General features: G+C 41.0%; 1 protein-coding gene across 3 annotated transcripts in view; it reads right to left on the reverse strand.

The window, feature by feature from the left end:
• LOC138606300 (band 4.1-like protein 1) overlaps positions 1-15,764 on the reverse strand; it is a 92,555-nt gene that overhangs the window by 13,924 nt on the left and 62,867 nt on the right. For 2 of the 3 annotated variants that reach the window (XM_069678766.1, XM_069678765.1), the window contains exons 5-16: positions 13,244-13,286; positions 12,979-13,054; positions 12,370-12,588; positions 11,614-11,701; positions 11,351-11,503; positions 9,877-9,974; positions 9,001-9,176; positions 7,399-7,631; positions 6,592-6,627; positions 3,864-4,013; positions 2,628-2,714; positions 2,173-2,331 (exon numbers count right to left, since the gene is read on the reverse strand). In XM_069678766.1, the coding sequence (XP_069534867.1) occupies positions 2,173-2,331; positions 2,628-2,714; positions 3,864-4,013; positions 6,592-6,627; positions 7,399-7,631; positions 9,001-9,176; positions 9,877-9,974; positions 11,351-11,503; positions 11,614-11,701; positions 12,370-12,588; positions 12,979-13,054; positions 13,244-13,286 (1,518 nt within the window). Of the gene's footprint in view, positions 1-915; positions 2,332-2,627; positions 2,715-3,863; positions 4,014-6,591; positions 6,628-7,398; positions 7,632-9,000; positions 9,177-9,876; positions 9,975-11,350; positions 11,504-11,613; positions 11,702-12,369; positions 12,589-12,978; positions 13,055-13,243; positions 13,287-15,764 lie in introns of all 3 variants that reach the window. The other variant, XM_069678764.1, reaches the window with a different exon arrangement.

The following is a 15,764-nucleotide window of genomic DNA, read 5'->3' on the forward strand; positions in this document are numbered from 1 at the left end:
TTCACTTCAAATTTCTTTCATTCCAGTGCCAAACGCGTGCAAGCTCCTTATGATACCAACAGTGAAATGAAAGCAGCAAATCTGACTGTGTCGGGCACTGAGCTGTGGTGTCTGGCTGCTCACTGCCTGCTGGGGTTTCACAGTTTGAGGAACCAATGTGTCTGTAAAACCACTTAGCATTCTAGAAGGGGTAGAGAAGTGTAAATCATCTGATTTATGAATTATTATCACCAGTCTGAAGAATTAAGAGACATTTTGTGATTCTGTTGACGTAAGTTCATCATTTCAGTGCTAACCAGTTCTATGCTCTTTTATTTTGGGATATAACAGCTGTCTGTGACAAAATAAAGGATGCAGTACCTTTACCCTTTCCTAACAAGGATTTAATTTGTGACATTAGTATGCAGTCAATCATTTTTGTATTTCCATTTTGGAACGGAGATGTGCAAAAATCATCAGAGCGATGATAATATGTAAGCCCTTCTTTCCTTGCCACCCTCTGGCAGAGAACAACGTGAGCTGGAAAGAAATTTGAAGCTCACAAGTTAGAGAAGGCAAAGACAAACCGGCAACCAAAACATCAGATATTGATTTTTGTCTTTTTTCCTTTAACTCTCACAGCCAGTGGTGAGCTGTACAGATTTGCCAGACAGTGTGGTGCATGTTGAGGGCAATGGGAGGGGGTAAATTGGGTTACCATATGGGAAAATGTCCAAACTTTTGGATTGGATTTTGCCACAAGACGGAGCAAAAGTACCGCTCCGCCTCCTTCATACAGGCACGAACAGGAGAGATGGATGAGTGTTTCAAGTCACTGAAAACGTAGAAAAAAAGAAAAATGGCGTGCAAGTCTGTCTGAAGCTCATGCGATGCTTTATTTCCAATGACTGAATAGCAGATGCCAAGCAGAGTTACCGAGTGTCTCTTCTTGGCTGCGTCCAGGCTCGGCTCCCTGCCTGCATTACGGCTGTTCCGCAGTATAAGTCCAGACTCCCTGGCCTTCTGTGTTTTCACTGGCGGGGCTGGGGGAGCCGTTTTGGAAAGCGCTGAAATCTTTGAGCCGAACGACTGACTCTCTGTAGGTCCTCTACCAGATTGATAGCTGTCATCAGGATGTTCGGTTTTAGCGAAACCCTCCAGATCTGCTGCGAATGCTGGATGGAAAGTGGAGACGTCGGTCCAGTTAAGGTCTGAGGGTCCCTCTGGAGAGCCAACCGACCAGCGGTATTCCCTTCTGAGGACCCGTGTGGGCTCTTCCTGTCCGGTCCTATCCCTTTCATCCTTACATGCCACGCTCTTTGACCGCTCTGGCTTAAGAGGTACAATCCTGGTGATTTCCGACTGGAAGCTGCCCGATGCTCGGTGCAGAGACGTCCTCTGACCTCTGTCTCCCAGGAAACTCTCAATATCCTCTGCCCCAGAACTACTGATCTTCCTCTCATGAGTCCTGACCTGTCGCAGTTTCACCTCTGCTAGCTCTTTGTTGTCAATAAAGCCCTTTCCTCGCACCTTCATCAAACTATCCCCTTTAACACCTGCAAATGAACTGTCATGTTCTATCTTTCCAGGTCCGTTCACTGAGCCTAAAGTGGTGTCCGCTGTTCCAACCTGACCAACCTTTCTCCTGACCTGCTCTGTTTCTTGAGGGTAGACCTCCATGATTTCTCCTTTTGATATCTCCTCTTGTTTGTTGTCTGTATAGACCCTGACAGGCTGATCCTTTTCTGATCCCTGATCAGCCTTTATCATCACTACTGGTGATGGTTCACAATGATTTCCTGTTCTTGAGTTTTTTTCTGGGGTGTTGTCAGAGTCTGAGCCCTCGTTTTCTTCTCCAGTAGAATCACTTCCTTCTTTCCTGCGGATGAGTTCAGTAGGCATTCCCAGATTTAAGCTCTGGGGTCTTCTCTTTTTCCGTGGTTTTGAAGCTTTGTGTTCCTTTATCTGGCGCGAGCCCGGGGCCACATCGCTGCTTGCCTCAGGGTCTGAGGCTTGAGATTGTTTACTTTGAGATTTGTCTTGAAACGAGTCTGCATTCTCAGATAATTGAATCACAAAACGACTTTTGTTTGTTTGCTGAGGCTCAGAGCAGATATCTGCCTCTCTGTGTGATTTTGTTGATGGAAATTCATCAATATGGCTTTTCATTTCTTTCCTGTCATAGCCCGTTACCTCTTTATTTATCATCTTGGTAATGTCTATCTCTTTTTTCAGCTCCATTTTCTCCCACGAGGAATCATGTGTGAGAGATTTGTTCTGTTCTTCAGCCTTCTGGTCATGGTCCTGCTGATAACTTTCTTGTTTTTCAATCAATACCCACTCTTCAGAGCCCTACATGTTGGTATAGATTAAACACAGTTAGACATGCCAAGCACAGCCGCTGCAAACAATAAAGTCTACACATTGATTTGAATCACAGAAAAGGGAACAATAAGCTAGAATGGTACATGGGGAAGTTTTGGAAAACCTGAGTTTGCGTTGAAAGATGATCGTACAATATGTTGTAGTATTTTCTTAAATAGATATGTAAGTGATAATAATAGACAGAAGGTGGTGTGTTTCACCAAACCACTAAGTTAGAAATGGTAAACTGTTTGATGAATGAGAAATATTGAGAGATATGCAACCTCAGGTGAAGTCACCAGAGTCTTCTGGACGAAGCCCTCAACAGACAGGTTGTTAACAGTGTCCTTCCCCACTGCTCGGCCAAGCGACTGGCCGACACGAAGCAGGGAGAGGGTTTAACAGAAAAGTAAGAACAGCTGTTAGAGCTCAGACTCAACATGAGGGAGTTAATTAGTAAGATGCACAGTAAACCAATTCATGCAAAAGGGAGAGAAAATGGCAAAGGCAGAGAGAATGTGCAACCAGAACGTAATTGAAATATTCTTTCCAAAGTTTTTAATGAACTCTAAAATAAAAAAAAACAGGTAATCCTTTGTACCTGACAGCCAACAAGTCTGCACCAAATCAGCAGACATTTGCAATGCAAATATATTTGCAAATAACTCCATCAAAGAGTTGAGTTCGAGTGAATCTCCCAGAAACAGTGAAGAGCACAGAGACTTTCCCAGCCTCCGACTGTCAGTCAAACAGAATTATACTTCTCACCTCCCCTTTCCCTGGAGTAAAACACTGAACAGACTTTCTGCAGCAACGTTTGACATTCTAGGGACATAATCTGATCATCCCAGACAGTAGATGAGATTTTGTCTGAGGAGCAAAAACTGTTCTATGTCATGACTGCAATCTCAGTGCTCATCAAAAGCCTAATTTACCAAAATGTGATCAAAGCTGGAGAGATTTTCGTGATCTGGCAGAAAGAAAACTGTGTCAATGTTAGGCAATCAAGGAGATAAGTGATTATCATTTCTTAAGTGCTTCACATTGAGTGTATCTCAAAAAATCATCTTGAAACTAATCTCATCAAGATGCTTCTTTCTGTGTCACTTGTCAATCATCTTTAAGTAGCTCTGAGGTACACAGAATTATTCTGGTATACCAGAGAGAGGCAGAATGCAGTCCGTCATACACGTCCTAAAATAAACTGCAGAATTAAAAGTCTGTGTAAAGAACTGCCTGTAGAAAAGAAATTAAAAAACCATAACTTCCAGTCTTTGCTCATTGCTGTTGTTTGTTAACTTATACCAGAGCAGAGTTTATCTTCAGTCTTGAATAATTAACAGACAATGAAAGGAGGAAACATGAAAGTGGCTAACTGTGTCTCTGTGCAACAAAAACATCACTCTTTTACCTGACAGAGGCTAGCAAAATATCAATGCCATTTCATGGATTGTCAAGCATGACCATAGCTGACCTTAGAGAACCCCCACACCCCTCTCCCCCACTTCCCCCCTACTCACAGCCTTCTTCTCTGGGGTGCCTGTTGGGGAGGTGGCTGACAGACGCTTCTCGCGGTTCATCAGCTTGCTGTTGGGCTCCCTCAGGGTTCTCTTCAGCTCATTGATGCTGGCCTGGTGCTTCAGCAAGACGTCCTGCGACTTGTCCAGAAACTAGAGGAGAATACAAACAAAGACGGAAAGAGAAGACGACATGTATCAGCTGGACGTCAAAATCTGTTTCAATGCCGACAATCACATCAACACATCTAATATGCATGACTGAACGGAATGTGAGAAACTGAGTATACACAGGAGAAGATTGGATGTCACACACTTTGTGAACCAGAGAGTATGCTGTTGTTTTATTATTATGTGATGAAGTAAATGGACATAAATGGTGTTGATGCTCACAGAAAACAAACAATTATAGATTCAACTGAAGTAGTTTTAAAGACTCGAATTAGCAAGACAATAAAAGCACTCACTGCAGCATAGATGAATAATACAATGAATATGTAAAATGTCTTAACTTTGTTGTAAGTGTTTAAATTCTGTATTTATTTAGTTTGTTTGAGATGATCACAGTCACTAGAAGAAAGGAGCGTGCAACATTTACTGAAGTATTTTTCAGCTACTTCATATCGCTATACCACAACATTCAAATTTACATACTTTTACTCAATTAGATTTATTTTATGATAGCAATAGTTTCTAGTTTTTTTAAACATAAAAAATCTTTAAGCAACAGTTCCTACTTACTGTAATCGATCCTCATGTTAATACCGGCCATTAAGTTATTCCTTCATAAAATGTCTTGAAGGAATGGTTGTAGGACAAAATCTAAAGGGACAAACTCCATCTGTATAAAAATCCCAAGTTCATCTAAGTAAAGGCTTAGGACGTTTGAGTTCTAGTGGCTACCTGCAAGTGTTACAGTCAGCTATTTCGCTCTTTGGGTAACTATCCCTCTACTTCGCTCAACAAGGGACCACTGCCTGTGGAAACACAAAGAGGGAATCTTATACTAAAGAAACAGATGCTTTAGAAGATATCCAGTTAATTTGTTTTTGTCAGAATGCTAAGGTTTCGTATTAAAAAGACAAACTTATTTTTTCATAAAACACGGACTTTGGATGTTAGCAGTCATCAGTTTCAGTGAAAGCAATGTAGGGAGATCTCTTCACAGACAGAATAAATAATAGGAATGATAACAATAAGAAAAGCAATGTCAGTGCTCAGAGTGACTGACTATTGTTTTGAGACTGACGTGAAAAACTTTGAACCTGTTCTTTGAGATTTCATATTTTATAGATAGAGGTTAAAAATATTAGTTCCCAAACTTTTGGCTTGTGGTCCACTTGCAAGAAAGGTTTAGTCGGGGCATCTTGTCCTGCTCAAGATGTCTTTAAATGATTTACAGTTCCAAACATCCAGAGACATTTCCTTTCTAATTTTCTAAGATGATTTCATATAAATATGGAAGTCAGAATATACAATATTTCCAGAAACTCGCCCCAAGCTAGGGAACCTTACTGTATACAAAAAACATAAAACTCTCCTACCTTTACCAGCATCAGTAAAATTAGCTTTTACCATTGATGGAACAGTATTAATGATACAATAATTATACAAATATTGTAAATTGTCTCAGTCCAATACACTATTTTAAATTAGAATTTTTTGTTTCTATTGTAGTTTTTCTCTTAACCATTTTAATCTTTAATGGGAAGAAAATAAAGTGCAGTTGATTTGACCTCATTTTGACTTACATTCTCAAGTGGTACTTGAAGGTTGCATAAATGCTAATGTACATATAGCTGATAATACTTCTGTAGTTTTACTTAAGTATGATTTTCTCACAGATGTCAGATGTTTCAAACCTTTATGACATTCTAAAAGAAATCCTAAAATATCCTTTGATCCAAGGAATCAGATGAAGGCAAATCTCAATCTGTAAAAAGCCCCTGAAGACCGGAGGTGCAGAGGAACAGCAGTACACACGAAAAAAAGCAAAAGGGCTGAAGACAAGGACCTGTACCTCCTGTTTATGCCGAGGAGTGGTCTCCCAGTCCAACTGAGATAGCTGAGTTGGGGAAGGAGAATGGGCCAGCACAACAGGGGTCAGAGGTGAAGAGTGCAGGATCAGAGAGTGCAGGAACAAGGTCAGATGCAGAGAAACGATGGTAGAAGGCGAGACAGTGAGAGGACAGGCAGGCAGACAGACAAATTGGAGGGCTAGAATTAGCTGCTTGTTTCCATGCCAAGGCAAATTTAGAAATGATTTGAAATCACAACCCAGTAAATGTTTTTTAATTTAACAAAGTGTGATCTGGCATGCAAACATACCATCAGCATAAAAGTGGATTTTCTGTGAGCTACTGTGACCCCAGAGGAGGAGGTTTTTTAATCTTTCATGGCTACTCTTACCAATCGTGAAATCAAGACAGAAATATGATTCTCATAACTGTTTTCTTATGATTCAGTTGAAACTTCTCCCCAGTGTACTCATCTCTGTACCAAAACTAATAACTGACAAATAAGTCATGACAAGAAGTTTGCAGCATCTCTTGCTTATATGGTGCAATGCAGCACTGTTATTCTATGACAACAGTGTTGACTGCCACAGTTAGACAGCGGAAGACAGGCAGAGACATTGATAAACAATAAGACAACTGGAAAACAGAAATAATGAATGATGGATAAAGACAGGAATATACACAGACAGACCAAATCACCAGACACCAAATACCTCCTGTTTACTGTCAACTGGTGACCCAGCCTCGTCCTTATCGCCAGCAAGTGTTAAAAAAGGAAAAAGCATGTTAGCAACAGAGCGCTAGGCTTGAGTTTGCATTTTCTCAGCATGATGACAAGGGGTTAAAAACTACAAAGCTGTCAGCAGGATTTGTGAGCAGTGCAGTATAAGCATATAAGCCTGCATGAATAGGAGTGAAAGAGTAAGAGTTAGTAAATGCTACGTTTGCTACAGTCACCACAGCTCTATGCCAATGCTGGATAAGCCACTACTGCCCTGAGAATCATGTTCTGCATTATTTACATCAGCACCCCTGCAGCCTACGCTATCTCCCTGCACCAAGGCTGGAGTCGCCTGTATGTTGGCTAAAGTCACATGCAGGTCATAATCTTATAATAAAAGAATGTTTTAATCATCTAAAATTTGATTCACAAAAAAGTTACAGATTTTCAGGGAATCTATAATAACAATGCATTGAGTGTAACTAACTCACCTTACTTTAAGATTAATTAAAACAAATGTATGCCTTTATTAACTATAGACTTATTACAATTTAACCTCGCTTTTACAAACTGATGAAGTTTCTTATAGGCGCTGATGAATGTCTCACAATCTAACAATAAACAGGTTTAAAATGCTATTATTAACACTAATATAGTGTCCTTTCCGCATAATAGTAGTATTAGGATTATATATAGTATTAATATCTTATAAGGACTTAAAAGGGCCTGACTACCTATTGAGTTATACTAATGACTTAATATGCAACTTAATATTTCTTGTTACTGAAATCTTTACTACCATGATCTCTTTCTTTTTGCTTGGAGTGACATCGCCGTCATAATCTTTGTCCTGGTCTGTCTCCAGGCCCTGCTCCTCGTCCTTGTCCTCCTCGTCCTGCTCCAAACTGGGCTCCAGCTCGGTCTCCTGCTCGTCCACAGAGGGGCTGTGGAGGCGACGTTGTCCGCTGATGCTGCGGTGGGAAAGGTCATCGTGGTTCTCACACATGGCTGATACGGGCCTAGAGAACTCTGCTGGTAACAAAGGTTTAAAACTATTATTTAGGGGACATGTCAAAGTTTAAATTAAACTGTTATAGTGTGTCACAATTTTCAAACAAACCAACAGAACTAATTACTGTTTTCAACTGAGTCTGGTTTCTCTAACCTGTACCTAATTACCCTCACCTTCCCACTGATTTAGTCTTTGTCTACTTGGTTTCGAGGCCAGTGTGTCTTCAAACATAATTTCTAGTGGGAATCTCTTCTTCTTATTCTGGACCTTGTTGTTTTTTAAGATGTTCCATTCTTGCCTGCCCTATGGACTCAATTACAGTAAGCCCTTTGATTTGCCTTTTATGTGTGTCAAACACATGGCAGTCTGCTTTATGCTCCTCTCTCTCTGTTAATACCAGATACAATACTCTGTGTATAGATGTGTTCACAGTTGTCACAGTAATGGAAATGCTTGATCATTATAATTATTACAAAACTGCAAGTTGACTGCATGTTATGCATAATGAGAGAGGAGAGAGCAGTACATGAATTAGGAATAAACACACAAGTTATTTTGACTGACTCATAAATCCCTGTCGTAATGTGCAGGCACGCATACATTACCATGATCTTAAATGATTTGCATAAATATATAAGTTGCTTAGACAGATGGTGCACCTTAAGATCCCTCACTCTTTAAAACCAACCTAAGGAGTTCATTTTTTGTGAAGCTTCTCTAACGATGCTAACCTATAGGTGGCTGTGGTAGAGTTGGTCGTCTCTCAATCAGAAGGTTTAATCACTGACTGCTGTGTCTACATGTTGATGTGTCCTTGGGCAAGACACTGAACCTCAAACTGCTCCCGGTGGCATAGCCATCATGGGGAATGTGATTAGTACTGGTTGACGGTATGGCATTTTATGCAGCAGCCTCTGTCATCAGTGTATGAATGTGTGAGTGAAAGGGTGAATATGACATGTAGTGTAAAAGTGCTTTGAGTGGTTGCTAGACTAGAAAAGCACGACATAAGTGCAGTGCATTTACCATTTACCACTTCCTACCTAAAGTGGTTGGTACTGGGACTGATCTGGAGATACTGAGTGAGAATTAGAGTGTGTGAATGTGACAAATTAGCTTAGCTCTGCATAAAAACTGGAGATAGTTGGAAACAGCTAGTCTGACTGTACAAAGAAAAATAAAACCCTAACTTGCTGCTTTTACATGTTGTTTTTGTACTGATTTAATAAAGACATCTAAGTTTTTATTCACTGAGCTTAAGAGGTGAATACTGGTTAATTTTTACCTTTGGACAAACTGTTCCTTTAAAGGGTCCATATCAAAGCTGAATACTGGTTCAAAAACACACATCCATAAAAAGATTTATTGTGGACCTATTTTGGCTCTTACCTCCATCCAAGCTCCTGGACAGCAGGTACCTCTTGCTGGTGGAACGTTCAAAGTGAGGAGCAGGCCTGTCTATGAGAGCGCTGGCCTGTCTAGTTTGAGCCTGTGTCCTTCCACTGTACCGGAACTTGGAACCCATCACCAAGAAGCCCTTAGGAGGAGGCTCTGGAGACACTAGCCTGTGAACACAAAAATGGTAATGTCATGTAAGAAAAAGCAGCAATGCAAAGACAGATTTGTGGATGTTAAGCTTAAAGGTATAATAAGTATGATTTTCCTACAAAAGTAAGCGTGATGCTGTCGGTGTTAGCTTGGCGGGGTGGGCGTGTTCTCACACAAGAGAGTGAGAGTGAGAGTGAGCTTCTGTCGATGAAGAGCCCAGGAGGAGGGGCCCAGTTTGAATGTGTTGTTGATGAAATGCAAGGAAAAATCCTACTTATTATACCTTTGTCTGAAATCTGTCAACTTTCCATGTTCATTTGTTTCTGCTGACTCAGTGCTTTATAGCAGCCATGTTCATTTGGTCCTTCAATCCTTAAACCTATAAATTAAAGGTTAATCTTATTTTTACATAGTGTAAAGATCTACTGATGTCAACATGCCAGCTGCACAGCCTGGCATGTCCATGGTCCTTCTATGTGTGAATTGTTTCCTTGTAGCTCCTGCACCCTCCTAGAAAGCTAAATTAGTATTTATCACAAGATAAACAGTAAGGGCAAGGTGGCCATGAAAGTAATATGAGCTATAGTTAGGATATTATAGACTAAGTAACTACTTAGACTAAGTGGATTCTCCTGACATAGCTCTACACATGAGAATGTTTTGTTTGCCTCTGTAGACGTTGAACAGGGAACTTTTAACCAAGACACCAGATCTCACCGGAAGAATGTGTGATGCTCAATGCAGACCTTCCATAGCTTCTTGGCAGCTCGATGGTTAGGAAGCTTAAAACCGATGGTACTTTCAAACTGCTCATACTTGAGTAGCGAGAAGAGAGAAGACAGAGGAATAATGGGCAGAAAGTATAGAGAGTTAAACACCAGGATTGTTTACACTGTTTAGTTGAAGGACACTCAAAGGACTCAATATTATTGCAACCTAATACATTCATGTAAAAAGGACACTATATATCCATACTTGCATAAACACTGAAAAGGACCAATAAAACAGTCCTTCCTTTGTGCTGGCATGAATTAAACAACAAAAACATTTAGAACATGGATTGTCCCGACTAGACAGAAAGAAGCAGATCGTGGCAGGGGAAGGACTATATCCAATTTTAAGACACAGGAAGCAAAAGGGGAGAAAACTATTTCATGGCTCTATATTTACACTCTATACCCCTCTATTCGGGCTGTGGCTGCAGCAGCTCTGTTAAAGGGGCTCTTTATTTGGCTCGGCCACAGGCTCCCTGTGTGGCTCTGTCACTTGACTGGGTCTGGCCCAGACAGCCTGTCACACTGAGGCTCAGCATGGGGGATAAGCTGCAGTGCTGCACAGCACAATGAGGAGGGCCAGAATATAGACCCTGACTGTGCAGAGCAGCAAAACTAGAGGTATAAAGCAAAGGATTTTACAGCCTTTAGCTCAGGATAGCTGACCACAGATTCATTTCTGCAATGGCTTTGAACAGAAACAGCTGTGATAGAAAAACAGCCGTTACTGTACTAAAAATCCAAAGCCATTGGCTTATTCGCTTTCTTACAGAGAATTGGATGAGAAGATCGATACCATTCACATGTCTGTATGCTAATCATGTGCTGTAGCTGGAGCAAGGAGACAGTCAGCTTGGTTTAGCATAAAGGCTGGGTACAGCTAACGGAAACAGCAAGCCTAGCTCTGTCCAAAGGCAAAACAGGTTTAAAGCCAACAGTTTAATTTAGTTATTTAATCCATTAAAGAAACTAATGTGTGAAACATTTTTCCCATTATGGATTATGAGCTGAGAAAACACTGGATCCTATGACCTACAGAGGCTTATATTTTTAGCTCTGTCCATCAGTCAGTTTAGAACTGAAGAGGCCTTTTGGATGAGAGGTGAAACATCTTCAAGAACTTCAACCGAGTCCAGTTGCCTTTTGGATTAAGCTTAGAACTGGATCCTACATTTTGAATAATTTAACCCAACCGAATCTCTTTGTGAAAATCCCTGCTAGGTTAATAGCTACTCCTTTCAATCTCCAAACACTTTGCAACTCAGGCTTTGTGTTATAAATATGAAGTCTTCTAGCCCAAGCTCAGAAAACCCTGATGACAACACTATGACATAGCTAGCATTACCATATAGCAAACAAACTGTAAAATGTAAAAACAGTACAACATCGCTTTGATTATTCTAAACCAAACTGCATACCTCTCCCGGTCGTATCTTGATGTAGAAGTTGCTCCTCTTGTAGGAGATCTTTAGGATCTTTGGCCAGGCAAAGCGGTTAATTCTCAGCCTATCACGATAAATCAGCAGGCCGTTGGCACAGACACCCAACATTATTTCAATCCCTTCAGAATCCTACAGTAAAGAAAGAATAGCAAAGAGGCAGAAATTATTGTTGAGCAATACTGTATGCATCAGCAAAATCCCCTTTCAGGCAAACTGAAATATCTTTGCAAACAGCCAACCTTAGCATGATGGAGGTCCACCCCGTACATGGACAGTTTCTTTGCATTCTCCAAGAAGTTAATTTCAGCCTCTGCGGGAGTCATCCCCCTGTGGGCAGAGTAAAGTTAATGCCGGTGACCAACATCAACAGGCCTTTTTAAATAATAAACCCATAATCTTGCATAGTGGGAGCAGAATTAGATTGGTGATATGCCTCAGATCTTCTTTTCAAAATTCATCCCATCCATCCCCTTAAAGGATAACTTTTCAACCTAGACCTTATTTTCCCACTTGTTTGTGTGTAAGCGACTAGTGGAGACAACAATTATTGAAATCGATCCAGTATTCAGGGAGGGAGCTAGCCTGTCACTAGCAAAAACAAGTGCTTTTAGTGGCTGTATATTGGCGTATGCATGGTGCCCCGTTTAGTTACATTGTATCTCATTTCGCGGCTGCCGGCAGGTGCTCCCTCCCTGAAACACATGGGACACATGGACACAAACACATGGGAAAATAGGGTCTAGGTTGAAAAATCCCGAAGTTATCCTTTAAGCATTTTATTTGGACATTTGCCAAAAATTAACACCAAAATTACAACGTGAAGACCGTGTAGTGAGGTGGTCTCACACTGGCAAGACTTGCTCTGTGTACATTTCTGTGACAGATAGCCAGCATTTATCAGGCATATGCATGATGGAGTGTTTTGACACAACAGAAGACTCGGCAGCCGAGATTTCTCAACAGATGAAAGTCTAATTTAAACAACATTGCTGTACTTGTAGTTTCGATGGAGCTCCATCACCCTCTCCTCCAGCTCACGAGTCTGATTGGGGGCAAAGCGGAAATCGTTGACATAGTCGGAGCCGTGGTCATCCAGGTCGTAGTCTCCCAGCTCGGCTTGAACTGTGTAGGAGCCCAGGAGTGCATGAGTGACGAACGAGCACGGCAGTCGACCTGACAGCATGTCATCCCTCAGCTGCAGACACAGGTAGTATCTGTCAGTTGAGACAAAAGGGGAGGAGAGGAGGGTGTTGGCAGTCAAACAAGCCCGATCCGAGGCAAGCTCCAACAAGTATTCAGTGAGTTAATCCATGGCAGTTAGTAGCATTCCAGGTCTAATCCTCGCACAAGAGTGAGGGATTTGGGTTGCTTTGACACTGGGGCAAATATGCCATGTAAAGTGTTACAATACTTTTATGTAAACACACATCTATCGGAAATAAAAAGGCAGAACTGACATGTGTAAGCAATTTCTCCACTTGTTAACACTAAAAAGCATCTGACAGCCCAGCCAGAGGAGATTTGTTACAGTGTCAAGTCAAGTCAATTTATTCATAGAAAGCATTTAAAAGAGTGTGTCTGTGTGTGGAAAAGATGCGTCCTACCTGGTAATATCCTCGGTGAGCTGGGAGGGGTCTGGAGGGTAGAACTTGACAGCAAAGGCAAAGTGCCATTGAGAGTCTGATGGGAAAGCATAATGAGAGCTGGGAGGTTAACAATCATGTCAGTCTAAAGAAAGCTGTAATTACATGCAAGTGATGGAATTTTATGTAACAGACTAAGACAAAACATTGCATCAGTTCTTGCTGTGCTACTGATAATGGAATATTAAAACTATTCATCATTACAGCAACTTGGAAAGACACTCACTGCGCATCTGCTTTTTGATCTCCTTGGAGGGGTCCAACCAGTTCTGAAAGACAGAAGGCAGAATTCACACAGTGCAGGCTGGTTACATGGCTAATGCACATCCTGTGTCACATTTTGCTCTAATTGCAATCATTGTTTTCTCATTGCTCCAAACCCTTTCCATATGGTTATATCAAGAAACAAAGCCCTCCCCTGCTAAGCTGATCAAATGTTCAGAGAGCAGGTTTAGTTCAAGCATCTGTTTCTTTATTGTGCTGCAATATCACTGCAAGCCAGTTACCTATCCGATCTCATCACATCCCACTGTGCAGTGAAGCGCTCTGCCTATAGGGGCACCAATTCTCATTTGGTAGCTGAAGCATCTCATCAGTGGTGCAGTGTACACTGAGTCACTAGTAGCAGAAGTAAATCATGCTTTGTAGAGGCAAAGCAACACACAGACGGCAATGTTTTTTGTGTGTTCCATGGACTCAATGCAATATCCTATAGATATACTTACTAACTGCATATCCATATTTATTAATTGTTTGACAGTTCATGCATCTATTCTAGTGATGGGATCATACGTAAAGATGTCACCCCCCCTCTCTCTCTTTACCCAAAATAAAAACCCTTCACAAAGTGCTCCATATCGGGAGATATTTTATATACTAATACTATTTTCTCTGGTCGGTCTATTTATTCCCTCATAAGGTTCTCAGCAGAACACTTTTCAAAGCCCATGTAGTGACCACAACAAAACAACTTTCCTTGTTTCCACTGTTATGCTCAAACAGGACATGATAATTTGCATCATGGATATCTCTACCAATTTCAGTGCCAATCCATCCAACAGATATCTAGATAATTCACTCAAGAAAGTCCGAGGATCACCAAAGTCAGTAGGCTTCATCAACAACAAAGAATTAAGGCAATCAACCCTGTCATTGTTAGATACTTTTATCTCGACCATATTGGTGGACTGGCCAACTGCTGCTAGCATGGCTAAAATCTCAAAACAAATCAGTAGACCTAGAAACATAAATATCAGCAAAAAAAAATCCACACATTTACAGTAACCTTAGTTAATGTAATGTGTTCTTCTTTGATTGTTGGGTTAGGGTACCCAGCTAGAAATGTTATGTTCTAAGAACGCTCTGTGAATGTTACGTGCAATGTTTTTAATAGTAGGAGAACGTTCTCTAAAAACATTTTCAGAAAGTTGCAGTGAGAATGTTCAAATCACACTTCAGGAACGTTTTATAAATCACGTTCTGATAGTTCAGGCCATACTAACATCCTGAAAAGATCCTCAGAATGTTGCAGTAAGCATGTTCTACCTTTGTTTTTATGTAACATTGAGCAAATGTTTTATTAAAGGCATTCTGACATCCCAGGCCTCAATAACATCCTGAAAATATCTTCAGAATGTTGCAGTTAAAACGTTTTTTGTTAGAAAGTTTTAACGCTACAAGAACTTTTTTTTAAATGATAAACATCCTTAAAACGTTCTTTGAATATTAGATTAAAATGGTTTCTCTCAAACGTATTTTCAAATTTGTAGGTAACGTTAGCCAATGTTATGGGAACGTTCCCTGCTAGCTCTGTAAGTGTTTGTTCTGTGCTACCTGTGCTTTAGAGATCTTACAGTGATCTTCACTAATGCTACATAGCAGCTGCTTATTTATGTGGTCCTTTTGGTATCACATCAGCCAGAGCGAAATCAGGAACATGAAAGGTTGATGAGCACAGTGCAATGGTGCAGCAATATTGGGAAGACTGCAAAGATCTTCTGCAATCTGAACTACGCCTTCTGTACACACAAACCCATTTTTACCGGCACAAATACACATCCTCCACCAGTGTTTAATCAGGCTGCTAAAGACTTTAATGAGCCACTGGCATTTATCGTCCCCCTGAATCTATCTTATATCAGCCAAGGCCAAAGACCACTCAATTAGCAAAGCGCTTTCTGCTGCTTTGCGCTTCTCTGCAGAAAAGCAAGAAGAACTTTTAATCACTGACTGTTAAGGCATCGCTCTTGCTTTGCCACCTTAATTCATAAAGCATTCACATGGAATAAATGTTGTCCTGAAGGGCGAAGATTAAATCCTTGTAACCAAACTGAGATGGAGAAAGGGCATCTGAAATTACATTTCAATTTTCAGGCCCGTTTGGTCTACCAATCAGTGATGACCCCCAGACAGTACGCTCAAGCTGCTCCCTGATAAGCCTTTCTTTGATGAGCCTGTCACATCAACGTAGCCGTATCTTAGATCAATATCATCGTCACCTACACTCAGAGAGAGGAACAGATTTGAACTTCACACCTGTTTACCTCTCCAACACCCCAGTTAACCTGTTTGTATGGGCCAACATCACTCTGAATCCACAGCCTCAGTCGACATGCATCAAGTCACAACATGTGAGCTGGCAAAGCATTCGCAAGCTGATGATGGTGACAGAGGATATGCTCCAGATGTTATGGGGACTTATGCTTTTCATTTTTCCTATCTTCAAAAGGCAGGAGGTTCCTCTGTAG

Source organism: Semicossyphus pulcher, unplaced genomic scaffold (genome assembly GCF_022749685.1).
Source record: "Semicossyphus pulcher isolate SPU_LCO1_2020_fin unplaced genomic scaffold, fSemPul1.0.p SCAF_3, whole genome shotgun sequence".
NCBI lineage: Eukaryota > Metazoa > Chordata > Actinopteri > Labriformes > Labridae > Semicossyphus > Semicossyphus pulcher.